The sequence below is a fragment of the Planococcus citri genome, chromosome 4, assembly GCF_950023065.1.
Source record: "Planococcus citri chromosome 4, ihPlaCitr1.1, whole genome shotgun sequence".
NCBI classification, from domain to species: domain Eukaryota; kingdom Metazoa; phylum Arthropoda; class Insecta; order Hemiptera; family Pseudococcidae; genus Planococcus; species Planococcus citri.
Window position 1 is genome coordinate 13647891 of NC_088680.1, and position 18047 is coordinate 13665937.

An 18047-nucleotide genomic window follows, 5' to 3' on the forward strand; every position below is an offset into this window, starting at 1 on the left:
CTGTTTCATAGATTGTCTTATACAATAAATGGTGAAGTGGTAGGTTGTTTTTCTTAGGGGCGGATTCCACCATGATATCATAACATTTTCTTACTGAAATTTTTAATTTTTGTTCATGGAGTAGGTTCATTAGGAATCGTGGAGAGGGCGGGGTGTAATTCTTTTTTGAAGAGTTTTTTTGGAGGATATCAGTACTTTTTTTTCTATATTATTGTGATGAAGTGTTCAATCTAATAAATGAAAATAGCATTGGTGGCAGGAGCATGCAGAGAGTGGACAGATTACTGGACATTTGTCATTAAACTGACTGGAATAAAAACAGTGGGTTTTCAAGGGTGATGGGGGAAGGGGTTGAAAAATTCGCCGATCAGTAAAAAAAAGACTTTCAATTTTGTCAAATAAAATGACAAATAGCGAATATAAATTTCTAAAATGAAATGAGAGATGAAATGACAAGTTTACCAATAATTGATAAAAATACCTATTAAAAAATTATTATTTTCCTTTTTGAATTTTTTGAAGTTTCAAAATGGAATTTTTTAGTTTAGGAAAAGGATAGAAAAAATAGCTGAGTGATGCGAGTGAAAAAACGTTCAAAAATTCAAGAGGTGAAAAACAATGTGTTTTTCAGGTTCCATTTTTTGGCTTCAAAATTTTGGAATTTAAATGTCAACTTTTTAAAAATTTAAATTTTGAAAATGAGAACAAAACAAACCTGAACAAAGTAAAGCAAAACGTCATTTCAAGAAGTAAAAAAAAACATGTTTTTTCAGGTGAAAAAATGTATCTTGTTTGTTTTAAATAAATTTGCAATGCATAATGAAATTTTTTCCATGTTTACTTTTTTAAAAAAAACAAGGGCAAAAGAAAATTTGTACTTTAAGAAGTGAAAAACGTTTTTTTACAATGTATTTTTAAAAATTGAACATGTTAAATAAAAATCATATTGAAAAAATCAGCTTACAAAATTAAAAATTAAAAAAAAATTTTTGATTCTGATGGGGTTCGAACCGGAGTCTACTGCGTGGGGAGCAGAAGCTTAAATCATTCAGCCGCTTGGCTGCTCAACGTTTTAGCGCATTTCAACTGCATACAACGCCGCCAACACGTGTTGTGCTTTAAATTTAACGGACATTTTGATATTGAACGTTTATGTGCAATAATAATTATTATTGCGCATAAATGAAAGCTCATATCAATTTGAAAATATTAAAAGGCACTTCCATGGTATTTGAAGTATATGTGAACATAATTTCAACGTGATTGGGACTTTATTCGAAGCTGTAGCTTTGTCTAAAGAATCAAAAATGGCGAGAATTAGTATTATAAATTTACTGTTTCTTTAGACAAAGCTACAGCTTCGAATAGGGCACAAATCACGCTGAAATTTTGTTCAAATGTACTTTGAACATCGTAGATGTGCCTTTTGATGTACGTACATCTATGCCAGCTTTGGTTTGATTGTACTTTGGATAAATACACTGCTCGTTTTTTCAAAATTTGTCATTTTTCAGCATCTTTAAACTCCACTCAAGCTTGATGTAATTGGGCTACAAAGCTCAATTTTTGCATGAACATCAAGTTTATGGTGGAGAAGTGCCTTTTGATATTTTGGGTCAATTTTGAAAATTTTTGAAGCCCAAAAAGGGGGGGTGCAGGGTCAATTTTCAAAAAATTTACAATTTTTTGCTTTTAGTCAGTAATGGTTGACAAATCAAAGCTATATTCCAAATTTCATCGAAATTGGTTCGGCCAATCCTTCTAACTTTAAGTGGAACTTGAAGAAGAATTTTACCCAAAATGACAAAAAACAGGGTACTTGAAACTTCGCGAATTTTCATCGTACAAAAATTATTCTTATATATTCTGAAAGGTCGTTGAAAAATAAGAAAAACTGTATTTGCGTTTTTTTAAATAAACGCTTAGTTTTTGAGAAAATTACGTTTGAAAACTCCCGGAATTGCATTACGAAATAGTTACAGAATATAACTCCGTGTGCGTTGAGCCGCCTACGGTTGAACGCGTTTCATGACGCGCTTGAAACCGTGGGAGGGCGGGGGGGCAACGCTACCGCGTCGCCTGATTGCGTGTAAAATTTGATCTAGCTATTGAAATTTCTGACAGGTATAAAATGGGTACTTACTTCGAAAAAAACTTTCGTTAACATCTACTTTTGAGCAAGCGATGTCATGACGACAGACTAAAAAAATGATTAGGTAGGTAAGATTATTAAGGATTAAAAAAATGCAATATAACTTTATGCTTTTTTGATACTTACCTATTTCGTAGTATTTTGTCCTACCGTAAAGTAACTTGACTTGCGAAGGATCTTTTGATTTTTTCAAAAATATCTCTAAAATATGAGTGTAATTTTATTCTAGACTTTTTCAATTCATGTCAAAAAATTACATTGGTAAAAGAGGTAGATACAGTGAAAGGTATATGTAGAGGTACATATATGCATGTATTGATTTCCAAAAAGGATACCTACTATTCACTTCAACTTCTCTGGATTCTGAAAAAAGTCAAGATTTTTTTTTTTTAGAATATTTTAAGGTAAATAAAGGCTAGTCAAATCATTTAAAAAAATGATTTCAGAAGGATGGAGATGGAAAAAAAATTGGAAAGCCAAGATAAGCGTAGCTAGGTAGTGATATAATACATTTTTTAAAATCGTCAATATTCTCAAACTAAACACTAAACAGACTAACTATAAACAAAAAAGAAATATGCAGTGTACTTCAAACTCGCATCTTTCACAACATCTTTTAAAATAATAATACCTACTACCTAACAATGATAATTTTGATTTATTAAAAAAAAAAAATAACTATCAAAGTTATAAAAGTTTGTTTATAGGTACTTGAAAAAGAAAAAAAAGTCATAAAATTCTACTACAACATAATAATATAGGAAACAAAAACTTTGAAGCTCGTTTAGATTTTTTAAAATTTCATGACAATAATTTAAAAATATAAAAAAACTAGAATTTTGAAGCTCGCGCAGTTTTTAAATTTAAAAAAATTTCATTTCAATTACTAAACGTAGGTACCTAATTCTCAAAACCATTAGAACCATATCCATTAAAAATCAAAAAAAGTATTTCTTTTCGAATTCTCAAAAAATTATCATCTTAAAAAACTATTTGATACTTATCCAAATTTCAAAACAAAAAAAAAACAATGCAAAAATTAATTTTGTATCTACAAAATTTTAAATACCTACCTACCTACTCCTAATTGTTTTTTAAAAAACTTTCCAAAAAATCAAAAACTCAGTAAATGAGATTCCAAAATAATTTTTAAAAAATGAAAAAAAGCTACAGAGTTCACTTAAATTTTTGAAGAAGTTTTATTTGAAAAACTGCTCATACCAATATCGTGAATCAACTGAAGGGCATTATCTATTTCTTCACCAAATAAACTCAATTGCGAAGGGTCTTGTAAGTGGTAGATTTTTTCATCGAAAGCTGTCCTAATATCTGTAAACGAATAACTGAACGTCGTGCTAATTACCTATACTCATAAACTTGTATCAGTCATAACTGATTACCTACTCACCTAATGTTTCGATTTCAGCCAATATACCCGTAATAGCGTCTTCATTCGAAAAAAAAAAAGATTGATTGAATTGATTGTAAGTATACCTAATTAAATTAGGTACCTTTAATGAAACATGATATGACGATAAGTTTAGTATAGGTGCTTACTATCTAAATCAGATGTTGTTACAACGATCACAGAGTTTCGAATACGCGATGTGTGATGCAGCAGCCATTTCAGCATTTCTGTAAGTGAGTGAAGAAGATGAGACATGGAACCGAAGAGATTATTTTTGAGTTTATCAATTGACTAGTGAGACGTTTAACTTACTATAATAAAAAGACTTAAACGTTACATTCTTCGGTTCAATGGATAAATGCGTATTAAATTTATTCAATGCCTCGGAACATGCTTTCATATACTCATCTAGCTCTGCAACGAAAATAGAATTAAAGATATAGTCCAGCATATGACAATAGGAGTAATTGCACCTCCCCCCCCCACCGATCCTGCGGGACAACTTTTTTCTTAAAGGGGACATCGTAAGGAACATTTTAAAGCAAACTTGCCCAAAAAAAAGTTAGCCTTACTTACAAAATGGCGGCCATTTTGATTGACAGGTCAACGAAATCGCAGATTTTGCGTTTCAACATAGGACTTGCCTGAAATTTTTCAAACTTTACAAAGGTAGATCGGAAGATCATGCAAAAATTTATCACCTGTCAAAATTTCAAGTGCTAAAGTGCGTTTTTCGATTTTTGGCGAATTTTTGAAAATCCAATTCAGGTCAAAAAATAAATGAGGAAAAAAATCAAAATCTTACCAAATCGACCAACAAAGCTGAAATTTGGGATATACCCTATTTTCGACATGCCAAATCGATTGGAAACGGTTTCAACCCGTTTTGAGCAGTTCTGGAGCCTCTAGCAGATTTTTGAAAATTGAAATTCCCACAAAATTTCATCAAATTGGAGTTGGAAAGCCGAAATTTACCCTGCGAACTAATTTAAATACACCACGAAGTCAACTGCAGGTGGATTTAAAGTCGTTATGGAGCCTCCAGCGACTTTTTGAAAATTACTGGAGCCTCCACTACATTTGTGAAACTTGAAATTTACTCTGCATTTCAACTTTAACACCCCCTGAACACGACTTTAGGTGGGTTCAAGTTATTTTGGAGCCTCCAGAGACTTTTTGAAAATTACTGAAGCCTCCAGCAGATTTTTGAAACTTTAAACTTTCACAAAACTTCATCAAATGGAGATGGAAAGCTGAAATTTACTGTACACTCCTATTTTAACACCCTCTGAAGACGACTTCAGGTGGGTTCAAGTAATTTTAGAGCCTCGATCCAGCGACTTTTTTGAAAATTACTGGAGCCTCCAGTACATTCTTGAAACTTGACTGAGATGGAGAGTCGAAATTCATTCTGCAAACTAATTTCAATACGCTACGAAGTTGACTGCTGGTGAATTTCAAGTCGTTTTGGAGCCTCTAGCGACTTTTTGAAAGGTTACATGGCGTTTTTTTGGAAAATTGAAATTTCCTAAGAGTAGCTGGAAGCTTCAAAACCATTTGAAACCACCATGTAGTCTGCGAAGTAAATTTCAGCTTGCCAACTCCATTTGATAAATTAATGTTGCGGGAATTTTAAGTTTCAAAAATCTACTGGAGGCTGCAGTAGTTTTCAAAAAAGTTGCTGGAGGCTCTAAAATGACTTGAACCCACCTGAAGTCGTCTTCAGAGGGTGTTAAAATAAGAGTGTAGAGTAAATTTCCGCTTTCCATCTCCATTTGATGAAATTTTGTGAAAATTTAAAGTTTCAAAAATCTGCTGGAGGCTTCAGGAATTTTCAAAAAGTCGCTAGAGGCTCAAAAACGACTTGAAATTCACCTACAGTACTTCGTAGCGTATTGTAAATTAGTTTTTAGAATAAATTTCTGCTTTACAACTACAATTTGATGGAAATTTGTGGGAATTTCGAGTTTCAAAAATCTGCTAGAGTCTCCAGAACTGCTCAAAACGGGTTGAAACAGTTTGCAATCGATTTGGCATGTCGAAAATAGGGTATATCCCAAATTTCAGCTTTGTTGGTCAATTTGGTAAGATTTTGATTTTTTTCCTCATTTTTGGCCTAAATTGAATTTTCAAAAATTCACCAAAAATCGAAAAACGCACTTTAGCACTTGAAATTTTGACAGGTGATAAATTTTTGCATGATCTTTCGATCTACGTTTGTAAAGTTTGAAAAATTTCGTGCAAGTCCTATGTTGAAACGCAAAATCTGCGATTTCGGCTGACCTGTCAATCAAAATGGCCGCCATTTTGTAAGTAAGGCCAACTTTTTTTTGGACAAGCTTGCTTCAAAACGTTCCTCAGGATGTCCCCTTTAAGAAAAAAGCTGTCCCGCATGATCGGGGGGAGGGGGGTGCAATTACTCCTATTGTCATAATAATTATGTTGGACTAATTGGAGTAGGTAACTAGGTACGCTGTACGTATAGATGATGTGATAGGTGAGCAAAATACATCTCATTTTTTTTATTTTTTTAAATTTAGGACAAACGTGTATACTTACTAGAAATTCCACCGACCGTATAGTGTTGTGCTTAGAAAGTAAAAATAAATCAGGTAAGTAAGTACACGAAATTCAGAAAAAATTGATCGAATTGAATTGATAATTACGATTGAGACTTAGAGGAATTTGAAGCATTGTAAGAAAAATCATACTTATTTCACGGAGAGGATTCTCCATCCTCCAAAAAAACTCTTCAAAAAAGAATTACACCCCGCCCTCTCCCCGATTCCTAATGAACTTACTCCATGAACAAGAGGTAAAAATTTCAGTAAGAAAATGTTATGATATCATGGTGGAATCCGCCCCTAAGAAAAATCACCTACCACTTCACCAGATGGTATGAGACAAACTATGAAACAGCTAATGAGCCAAAAATTTGGGGGCTGACAAATCTTCCACACTCCAGAGTCAAGTTAGATTACTAAACTTATTTGAGGGATCTGTCCGCCCAAATTCTTGGCTCATTAGCTGTTTCATAGTTTGTCTCATACCATCTGGTGAAGTGGTAGGTGATTTTTCTTAGGGGCGGATTCCACCATGATATCATAACATTTTCTTACTGAAATTTTTACCTCTTGTTCATGGAGTAAGTTCATTAGGAATCGGGGAGAGGGCGGGGTGTAATTCTTTTTTGAAGAGTTTTTTTGGAGGATATCAGTACTTTTTTTTCTTTGTTGCAATGAAAAGTTCAATCCAATGAATGACAATAGCATTGGAGGCAGGAGAATGCAGAGAGTGGAAAGATTACCTGAAATTTTTCATTGAACTGACTGGAATAAAACCAGTGGGGTTTCAAGGGTGATGAAGGGGGTGACCAAAAATTCGCTGATCAGTAAAAGAAAAAACTCCAATTTTGTCAAATAAAATGACTTGAATGACGAATAGCGAATACAAATTTTTAAAATGAAATAATGAATTTTTGATACTTAGTTTTAAAATGGATTTTTTTTTTAGTTTAGGAAAGGGTTAAAAGATAGCCGAGTGAGGCAAGTGCAAAAACGTTCAAAAATTCAACAGGTGAAAAACTATGTAATTTTCAGAAATTTGTTCATTTTTTTGGTTTCAAAATTTTAGAATTTAAATGTCAAATTTTTAAAAATTTTAATTTTGAAAATGAAACCCAAACAAACCTGAGCAAAGCGAAACGTTATTCCTAGAAGTAAGTACAAAAAAACAATGTTTTTTTTCAGGTAAAAAGTCAAAAGTGTATCTTGTTTGTTTTAAATATTTTTAAAAAATTTTGGTAATGGAATTTTTTTAACGTTCAGTTTGAAAAAAACAAAAACGAAAATTTGTCTTTAAGAAGTGAAAAACAACGTTTTTTTATGATTAGTCGTTTTTTGTGACTTCACAATTTATTTTTTGGAATCAAACATGGAAAATAGAATCAAAATCGCCTTAAAAAAATCAACTGAGAAAACAAAATTTTTGGTTCCAGTGGGATTCGAACCCGAGACTACTGCGTGGAAATCCGCAGCTTAAATCATGCAGCCAACTAGGCTGCTTTACAGCTGGCGCATTTCAACTGCATACAAGGCAGGTTGTAACGCCAACACGTGTCGTACTTCAAATCTAACGGTCATTTTGATATTGAACGCAATAATAATAATTATTGCGTATAAACCAAAGCTCCAATTAGTTTAAAAATATTAAAAGGCACTTCTCCGATGTTCAAAATATACTTGAACAAAATTTCAGCGTTATTGGTTCCCTATTCGAAGCTGTAGCTTTGTCTAAAGAATCAAAATGGCGAAAATTAGTATTATAAATCAACTGTTTCTTTAGACAAAGCTACAGCTTCGAATAGGGCACAAATCACGCTGAAATTTTGTTCAAATATACTTTGAACATCGTAGATGTGCCTTTTAATATACGTACATCTATCCCAGCTTTTGTTTGGTTGTACTTTTGATACATATACTCCTCATTTTTTCAAAATTTGCCATTTCTCAGCATCTTTAGACTCCACTCAAGCTTGATGTAATTGGGTTACAAAGCTCAATTTTTGCATGAACATCAAGTTTATGGTGGAGAAGTGCCTTTTGATATTTTGGGTCAATTTTGAAAATTTTTGGGGCCCAAAAAGGGGGGGTGCAGGGTCAATTTTGAAAAAATTTACAATTTTTTTACTTTAGTCAGTAATGGTTGACAAATCAAAGCTGTATTCCAAATTTCATCAAAATTGGTTCGGCCAATCCTTCAAACTTTGAGTAAGTGTTGAACAAGAATTTCGCCAAAATGACATAAAAGAGGGTAACTTGAAACTTTGCGAATTTTTATTGTACAAAAATTATTCTTATAATATATTCTGAAAGGTCTTTGAAAAATAAGAAAAAAAGTATCTATGCGTTTTTTGAATAAACGCATAGTTTTTGAGAAAATTGCGTTTGAAACTCGGGGAAATTGCATTAGGAAATAGTTACAGAATATAACTCCGTGCGCGTTTGGAACCGTGGGAGGGCGGGGTGGCAACGCTACCGCGTCGCCTGATCCCCATGTTTTGGAATTCCTCGTTCAACTTCCATCTTATATCCATGGCGTCTTGAAAATTCGTCATAATTTTCAGTTGATGCGTAAGAATCGCTGAATATTCTTGAATATTGAATTAGGTGCATAGAGGTATAGGTATAATAATGATATAGTCATCATTTTCACTCAGGAGTAGTTTGGTACCTAAGTAACTCACCAGTCATTTGGGATTGAGATTTACCGCAGGCTGCAAAGGAGACGAAACTAACTGAAACAAAAAAAAAATAATTGAATTGTATTTTCAACAAAAACAGGTACTTGACTATTTGGTATAATGATAAGAAAACAAAACAAGACGTACTGATACAAAGTAACCCAAAGAAATTATCTTTGTCCATGTTTGAAGTCTTACTATTCAGCGTAGGTGGTACTTATTCTGCACAGACTAGTCCTGAAATTACGACAAGTTAAAGCAATCTAGGTACTCAATAAGTTTGTGCGATATGTGAGAAATTGCGAATGAAAAACTACACAAGTGACTTTTCGTTGAATTTTAAACCATATGGTGTGTTGCACGCATATGGTTGATTGACGAAAGCTCGATGGAATTTTTTCATTTGTTTCAAACTTAAGGTGACTTCCCAAAAGACTCGTCACCTGATCAGGACAATGTCTTATCAATGAAACATATCATTAATTCCTTTTTATGAACATACGTTCATTAGTGCTCATAGTCGTACAGTATACGCCCAAACAATAGCTATTGCAAAAACACACACCTACCTATAGTCTAAATACTTACTTAGTACGAATAAAAGTTATAAGTTAAATCCTTGCAAAAGTTGTTTAAGTAGTTACATGATGCCCTGTAGTACATATAATTACTTAATTAAGATCATAAAACAGCTGAACATTTCACGTTTGAAAAATTTGATGAAAACTGAATAGAAATCTATGCATAGGTATAACTAAAAAATTCTTCGAAATCGAGAGTAAAATACTAATTTTTTAAGAATTCAAAATTTATTCATTTATTGATACAGGCACTCGATTTCTACCATAGTCTAAGCAAAGACCCAAACGAGTTGATCCAATAATGCAGACTGAGGTAAGATACTGGAGGTGCTTTTCCATCGTTGCAGAATTCCATCAATTGTATTAAAGTATAGATTCCATCTGGTATAGAAGCACTTGCAGGATCTAGTGAGGTATTTCAAAAACAAAAATAGGTGAAAATTCGATCATGGGAAAAATATTCGCAATCCCTCAAACATAATCTATAATAGGTATAGGTATAGTTTGAGAAGGTGTATCAAATAAATGGAAAATCAATAAAATCAATACCATCTGCATTGGGAGCAATTTCTTTGTTGTTTGAAAAAATAGAATTAATTTCGGCTGAAAGTTCAAACAGAAATGAATTAAATATTGGACATGAAAAAAATAAAATAAAATGAATATCTTGTAAAAATAGTTAGGTACGTTTCTAACTTTCTGTAAAAAGGCGTGCTCGGTATTTGGTTTGTTTTTCCAGCCATTTCAAAAGTCCTAAAATGATGGTCAAATTAATTTGTAAGTTGGTAATAGTTCTTAAAATAAGTAGGTAGTCAATTTACTCACTGTAAAAGCTTGTTCTTATCTTTTGATCACTCAAACGTTCTTTGTTTGTTGAATAACTTTGGCCAACAATGTTTAATGTGTTTGCAACTTGATAATTTAAAGCTCGAAATCCTTTCAAATAATGGTAATACGTAGGTAAGTAAATTAACGATTCAAAATATACCTATCACCAGGCCAAATTTCAAAAGCTGAATTCAATTTTTCAATTTTAAAAAATGTTATTTAAAAAAGTTTATAACGGAATACCTTACAAGAAAACTGCTCATACAAATTTGAGGTGATTCCAAAACATTAATACATATGTAGCATTATGAACCATTGAAGGCAATTTTTCGATTTTTTTTCGGCTTTTGAAGGTTGAAAAGTAGTTGTAAATCCTAAAGGAGATTTGAAAAATTGAGAAAAAATCAAAAATAGGTATCAGAAAGCTGTGGAGTGTCAGATCTATAAGAGTTGAAGGTTTGAGATTTTTGGCTTGTTTATTCAAGCTTTTTTGACCACGTTGAAATTTGGATTTTTTCAATTAAAAAAAAAAATTATATTTTTGGGAAAATTGTCATAAAAAAGGTCTAAATGAAATGAAGCATCTTCAAACTTCAACTCCAATCCACAAAATTAGAAAATCCAAACATCCGCTAGAGTCTTCAAAATATTTTGAAACCTCCACTGATTGATTTTTGTGAGACCAAAAATACGATAGAAGTCAAAATTCAAGGCATCTTTTTGTTTTGTTTTTCATAGAAAGTAAGCCTAATTTAAATTTTTAAAAATTCATCAGGATTTGAAAAATCTTGTAGTTTAGCTCTTGAAACTTGATGTACACATAGAGGAGATGAAAAATTTCCCTTCATTATACCTACATTTCTACACTGTTTCAGTTCGAAACAAAGTATCAATGCTGCTTGCAAATAGGGTCACTTTTTTGAATACCTACTTACTTAGATCAAAAGAACGTGTCGAGAAATTTTCTGAAACAAAAAATCAAGAAAATGAAGAAGTAGGTAAGTAGATATATCTACTTACTGAAAGCCGTAAAATTCGTTCACAAAATTTTAACCAATTAAATATAAATAAGGATGTTGATATAGTGTAATATGCCTTCACCCTCTAGGTGGACATTCTCGGAAAGATTACCTGGTTAGGGAAATCGTCGTAACGTGGGAACTATCGGTGCATAAATCATTATGCACATAAATCACTTGGTATGTGTATCTTTACACAATACACCCGTTTTATACATAAATCTGTCAATCATGTATAAAAGGGGTGAGCTCAGATCTTCTGGATCATGGCTTCTCTGCAGTGCCGGTTTTAAGGGGGGGGGATTTGGGTGATAATCCCCCCCCCCAAGAGGCCAGTTTTTTTGGAAAAAATTTTTATACTATAAAGTGGGAATTTTCCAAGCATTTTTGCGCTCTTGTTTCACTGAGATGGATGCAGATTACAAACCAATGTTCATTTTTTTTCATCTTTTTTGAGAAGAAGAAGCCTCTTTTTTCTTCTCAAGCCCACATTATAGGTATATTCGTACACGATTTACTTTGAATAATACTTTGCAGGCAAATTTCAGTGACTATAAGGTCCCTCCTCGTTAAAAATTAAATAAATAAATGACATATTTATTCGGTGACATGGCCAGGGAGTGAAGGGGGCCATTGTCCTCCCTTTGCGAACGAAAATTTGAAATAAAACATGCAAAAGTGAACGTTTTTTTTTGTTGTTCAAACCCATTTATTCTAATTACCTTCATTTTCATAATATAATCACCACACATCACGGTAGGTTTCTAGAAATTGACTCCTAATTTCGATTTTTCATGCCTGAAAACCTGGTTTTGCCTTCTCCTTGAGAAAATTCTGACTATGCCACTGTATTTATTTGATTTCTGCTCTCTGAGAAGCCTAATTGTACCCCCCCCCCCCCCCACCCAAAAAATGAGACGGCAAAATTGTTTGGTTCTGACCCAATTATCCCCCTCCAAGGAAAAATCCTGGCACCGGTACTGCTTCTCTGTATAAGACTTTGGCCACGAGCCTCACTTGCTTTCCATCGTCTGCAGCGTAAGGTATCAAGTGGCATTGTGTCTTCATAGTGTCGAATTAAATGTATAATCTCTCAATGAGATATTTAACTTGTGTTTAACCCACTTCTAATGTGGTAATTCTATATTGATTTACTCATTCGTCAGTAGAGTAATTAACGTAAATGTAATTAATACCTATCGCGAATACCTATTTATCTCTTCTTGCAACTATCTGAGATGATTCCGGACATCATCAGGTAGGGTGTGTGTTATATGTGTCTCTCATGAACCAAGCAGCCACCTACAGTCACTATTATTGGGGTAGGCTAAGGAAAAGAGGTGGTGTGACAATGAGCAGTGTTCGGTAAGTAGAAGTAGGTACTTATATGGTGGTGTCTCCACTGGTTAATCATAAGTTAGCACAATTAGTTAATATTATTGTGTATCCACGGGCCTAGGGCAAGGATCCTGACCAGAGATGGAATCGATTATAATCGATGCTACATCGATGATTTTCTTCAAAATAATCGGAAATAATCGATTAATCGACGGCGATTAATCGACGGCCAAACACATCAAAACATGATGTCATGCGGAACGATCGGTACCTTGGCCCATTGCAACTTAACCATTGACCAATGAAAAAGCCTGAAATATTAGTACAATATAGGTAGCGCCAAGATTCGATTAATCGGCTGATTAATCGATGCTGTCCGATTATTTTAATCGGCCGATTATAATCGACTATAAACGATTATAATCGGTAATCGTTCCATCTCTGATCCTGATTCGTAGATAGGTATGTTGATTGATACCTATTCGCTTACCTATACCATCTCATGATGGCATAGATGTCCTATTGAACTACATGATCGGCAACAATCTTATGGCAAGGATCATAGATTGGTATATTGGGACGAAGGTCGAGTATGTTATAATTAAACACATTACTTATAATAGAATTGATGTCTTTTAGTACAATAAATAGTATTATCAGAGTAATGATGTTAGGTACGTTCATTTCATTATTATTCTAACATTTAGTTGTTTTCGTTAATATTGGATCGGATACCCATGTCTAGTGACATTAGGAGACATAGGCTAAATTCAACCCCCTTAGGTAGTTTCTCATGTAACCCCCCTTGTAAGTAATCACGCTTATCTGAATCATCCCTTCCTAATCATTACCACTTTAACGATCACAATGTCTCTGAAAGAGTCGTGATTATCGTGATCTGAAGTAAGTACCCATCAAAATTACCTCCTTATTAACAAAGTACATAATTCGACCACCTTACCTTATCCCTTTTTATCTATATTACTCGTACATATTTACCTAGCAATGTGATCTGAAATTGATACGTCACGTCGTTAACCAACTCAGGCACTAATTCTTGGAATACACATTGTTCAACAGCTTTGAAAAATATTAAAGATGAAAATTTGAAATGACTCATGGATCCTGAAGCACAAAATAATTTTAAGCGTCTATCTTGCATGTACCTACCTATTTGGTACCTATACACGTATCTATACACAACCATGTTTGAATGAAAATTTTACCTGGGAAGTGACTTTTCAAGCTGATGTTTTCATACATGAAATCTATGTTCATAAAACAAGAAAATAATTCAATTTTGAAAAATGAAAATGATGATTGAAACGAGTGTAATTAAGTACCTTACAAAAAGGTTTTTCTGTTCAAAATGTCTTTTCCCCCCTTATCGTCTCCGTGCTCGTAATTCACATTTTTTTTATCTAAAGAAATTGAAGACGTCATAACAAAAAGGGGTATATATGACACATATGTCCTTTTTGAGACGAATCCATATTGTTATTCTTCAGACCTTCCTCTATCATATGAGACCACCCCCACTTCACAAAGTCGAAAAACCAGTGAGATATCGCCATTTTAAAACTGCGAAGTCGATTAAAAATTTACTTTTTCAGAGATAATGGGTTACTCATGGTCGATTTTGTGTTGTCAACCATTATTTACCTGGTTTAAATCCAAAAATTTGCTCAAAAACATTTTTAAATCAATTTTTAAAAAGTTGGTCAAAAAAACTTGTCCTTTTTTTTTTTTTTTACTCAACATAGCGATCTTTTTTCAGAGATAAGGGGTTGCTCAGGGTCGATTTTGTGTTATCAACCATTATTTACCTGGTTTAAATCCAAACATTTGCTCAAAAACATTTTTGAATCAAAAAAAAATTGGCCAATTTTTCGCTTCAAAAAGGACATATAATTCGAAATGTTTGAGCGCTTAGCGCTAACACACAGTTTCTTCCAGACTGATGGTGCATAGCATTTCATATACTTAGTTAGATAGTGGGAAAATAAGATAAAATCGTCACCATGTTCAAATATGCACATTTCTAAACTTCACAAGCACTCAAACTTTCAAACAGTTTTTTCTCAAAATACAACTTTCACACATATGTCCTTTTTGATATGACGTCTTCAATTAAGAAATCAGTATAGTTTCTTGTTTTACTTTCAACATGATACAAAAGTAGGTATATAGGAACTAAATTATCTTCGCACTAATTCACAACATACGTGGTGTAGATCCTTCTGCGGAAATTATCAAGGCAGCATCGATCAAGCCTATAATCCAAAAATTTATTACAAGTTTTGAAGTATCACCGTCCCATCATTCGATTTTGATCATTTCGAAGTTCATAAATCAAAATACCTACCAATCAGTGTAAGGCTTCCTGCGTAAAAAAAAACGAAAAAACAACACAAATAATTTTGAGAGAAAATTCAAACTTATCATTTAATGCATAAAAAAAATAGCTTACTGAAGGAAGCATTTTGGCCAGTGTAATCCTCAATGCCACTTAATTCTAAAATTAAATCACAATTTGAAAAATACCGATTTCCAGAAAACGTTTATCGCGTAAAGTTTGATCAACAAGGTATTGGTATTGAAATTTCTAACGGGTATAAAATAGATGATACTTACTTCGAAGAAAATTTTCGTAAACATCTACTTTTGAGCAAGCGGTGTGATGACTACTAACTGAACAAATAAGTGAGATTATTGAGGAATTAAAAAAAAAGAACTCGAATCGCAATCAAAATTTATGTTTTTTTTTTGACACTTACCTATTTCGTAATATTTTGTCCTACCGTAAAGTAAGTTGACTTGCAAAGGATCTTTTGATTTTTTCAAAAATAAATCTAAAATATGCGTGTAATTTTATTCCAGACTTTTTCAATTCATGTCAAAAAATTACGTAGGTAAAGTGGCAGATATACAGTGGAAAATAGATGGAGATACACATTATGAATGTGATTTCCAAAAATTATACTTACCATTCACTTCAAATTCTCTGGATTCTGAAAAAGTCAAGAAAATGTTTTAAATTTTAAAATGTCAAGTACCTACACCAAAAAAATAAAATTGGTCAATTCATATATGTAGTTTTTTTCGAATTATCAAAAAAAAAAAAAACTATCAAAATCATTAGAAATTGATAACTTGAATTGAATGAAAAAAAAACGTGATTCGTCTACAAAATAATTTACGAAACAAAAACTCTAAAGCTCATTTAAATTTTTTTAAATTTCATTTTCAATAATTACAAATACGTACCTTTTTAAAAAAAAATGGAATTTTAAAGCTCAATTTTAAAATTAAAAAAAAAAAAAAAAAAAACTCAATGCAAACTAATTTTGTAATTACAAAATTTTAAATACCTACGCCTAATCGTTTTAGGTATAAAGAAACTTTTCAAAAAATCAAAAACTCAGAAAATGAAATTCCAAAATAATTTTTTAAAAAATCGACTTACCAATATCGTAAATCAACTGAACAGCATTATCTATTTCTTTACCAAATAAACTCATTTGCCAAGGGTCTTGTAGGTCGAAGATTTTTCCATCGAAAGCTGTCCTAATATCTGTAAACGAATGTAGGTAGGTAACTAAACGTCGTGCTAATTACCTTCTTTATAAAGCAGGAACTTGAATTACTTAGTCATAACAGCAATTACTCACCTAATGTTTCGATCTCACTTAATATATTCGTAATGGTGTCTTCACTCGAAAAAAAAAGATTGATTGAATTGATTGTAAGCACTTACATAATATATACTTGAATACGTTCAATTTAACGCGATAAGTATAGGAAGGTAGAGATCGAGTAAAGGTGCTTCTGCTTACCATCGAAATCAGATGTTGTTAAAACGATCACAGAATTTCGAATACGGGATGTGTGATGCAGCAGCCATTTCAGCATTTCTATAGATGAGTGAAGAAGTGATACATGCAACCGAAGATATCATTTTTGAATCTATCAATTGAGACGTTTAACTTACTATAATAGAAAGACTTAAACGTCACATTCTTCGGTTCAATGGATAATTGCTTATTAAATTTATTCAATGCCCCGGAACATGCTTTCAAATAATCATCTAGCTCTGCAATGGAAATAGAATTAAAGATACCTACCGTCTATGTACAGGGTGCCCAGAAATATCGAGCACCCCTAAAAAAGTTTTCTACTAAAATACTTTGGTTGGTCACAGTGAATGATAATAATGATAGCACATATAATTGGTTGTTGGACTGGAGAGATAACATTCCACCAATCATATGCATCTATTTCACGTTGCCAACCTATATTTTTAATGAAAAACTTTCTTTGGGGTGCTTGATATTTCTGGGCACCCATGTAGATGATGAGATAGGTAAGCAAATAGGTACATCTCATTTTTTTTTTCATTTTTTTATTCGAGAGACAAACGTGTACTTACTTGAAATTCCGACGGATGTATAGTGATGCGCTTAGAAAGTAGATAAACATAGGTAGGTAATTAGTCGAAGCTCAGAAAAAAATTGATCGAATTGAATTGATAATTATGATTAAGAGTTAGAGGAATTTGAAACATTGAAAAAAAAAAATCATACTTATTTCACGGAGAGGATTCTCTACTCCCATGTCTTGGAATTTTCCGTTCAACTTCAATCTTATATCCATAGCGTCTTGAAAATTCGTCATAATTTTTAGTTGATGCGTAAGAAGCGCTGAATATTCTTGAATATTGAATTACATATAGTAGGTTGGTATGAATTTAGTCATCATTTTCACTCATGAAGAACAAGGAATTTGGTACCTAACTCACCAGTCATTTGAGATCGAGATTTACCGCAGGCTGCAAAGGAGACGAAACTAACTGAAACAAAAAAAAAACGAATTGTAGAAGTTAGTATTCTTAACAAAAGATGAAACTAAAACCAAACAAGACGTACTGAAACAAAGTAATCCAATAAAGGAATTATTTTTATCCATGTTTGAAGTCTTGCTATTCAGCGTAGGTACCTACCTACTTATTCTACACAGGTTAGTTCTGATTATACTTATCTTATATACAACAGCTTAGGTGTATATATTTAAGCAATCTACTCAACAAATTTGTTACGATGTGTGAGAAATTACGAAAAAAAACTACACGAGTGACTTTTCGTTGAATTTTAAAACATATGGTGTGTTGCATGTGGTTGATTGACGAAAGCTCGATGGAATTCATTCTTTTGTTTCAAAATTGAGGTGAACAATGTGTATCAATGAAGCATATAGGTAAATTCATTTTTATGAACATACGTTCAAGTTCATTAGTGCTCATAGTCATATGTACATACGCCCAAACATTAGCAAACACGCAGACCTTGTCGAAAATAGCACTTAGCAGCCTTTACCCTGCCGACAGTGTCATGCGACTCGTAAAAACTACCTACACAGCGATGTTCTACGTACTAATTACTAGAGACTAAGGATACTTTTCGGCATCGTGTGCTGTCGAGTG

The 18047-nt window shown here is 32.8% G+C and overlaps 1 protein-coding gene and 1 long non-coding RNA gene across 2 annotated transcripts; both read right to left on the minus strand.

The window, feature by feature from the left end:
- Window positions 1–8373: 8373 nt before the first annotated feature.
- On the minus strand, window positions 8374–9197 carry LOC135845398 (uncharacterized). Its single transcript, XR_010558750.1, has 2 exons — window positions 8950–9197; window positions 8374–8856 (listed from the first exon to the last, which is right to left on the minus strand). It is a non-coding gene; the product is annotated as an uncharacterized LOC135845398 (long non-coding RNA).
- Window positions 9198–9619: 422 nt separating this feature from the next.
- Window positions 9620–17692, minus strand: LOC135844151 (uncharacterized). The gene is made up of 21 exons (XM_065362276.1): window positions 17494–17692; window positions 17367–17417; window positions 17152–17277; window positions 16998–17027; window positions 16560–16661; window positions 16405–16482; window positions 16240–16278; window positions 16035–16142; window positions 15556–15579; window positions 15346–15420; window positions 15203–15259; window positions 15039–15083; window positions 14934–14951; window positions 14794–14841; window positions 13795–13836; window positions 13568–13693; window positions 11147–11176; window positions 10209–10319; window positions 10080–10136; window positions 9933–9986; window positions 9620–9788 (listed from the first exon to the last, which is right to left on the minus strand). Exons 1-21 carry the CDS (start codon window positions 17531–17533, stop codon window positions 9643–9645), a joined length of 1407 nt encoding a protein of 468 aa, XP_065218348.1. The 5' UTR covers window positions 17534–17692; the 3' UTR covers window positions 9620–9642.
- Between the last annotated feature and the right edge of the window lie 355 nt (window positions 17693–18047).

Excerpts from the sequence above, each read along its gene's own strand:
- LOC135844151 (XM_065362276.1), bottom strand. The coding sequence starts at position 17,533 with ATGGATAAAAATAATTCCTTTATTGGATTACTTTGTTTCA. Across the intron at positions 17,418-17,493 it reads TATTGGATTACTTTGTTTCA|TTAGTTTCGTCTCCTTTGCA; the intron begins GTACGTCTTGTT and ends TTTTTGTTTCAG. Across the intron at positions 9,987-10,079 it reads AGCACGCCTTTTTACAGAAA|CCGAAATTAATTCTATTTTT; the intron begins GTTAGAAACGTA and ends TTGAACTTTCAG.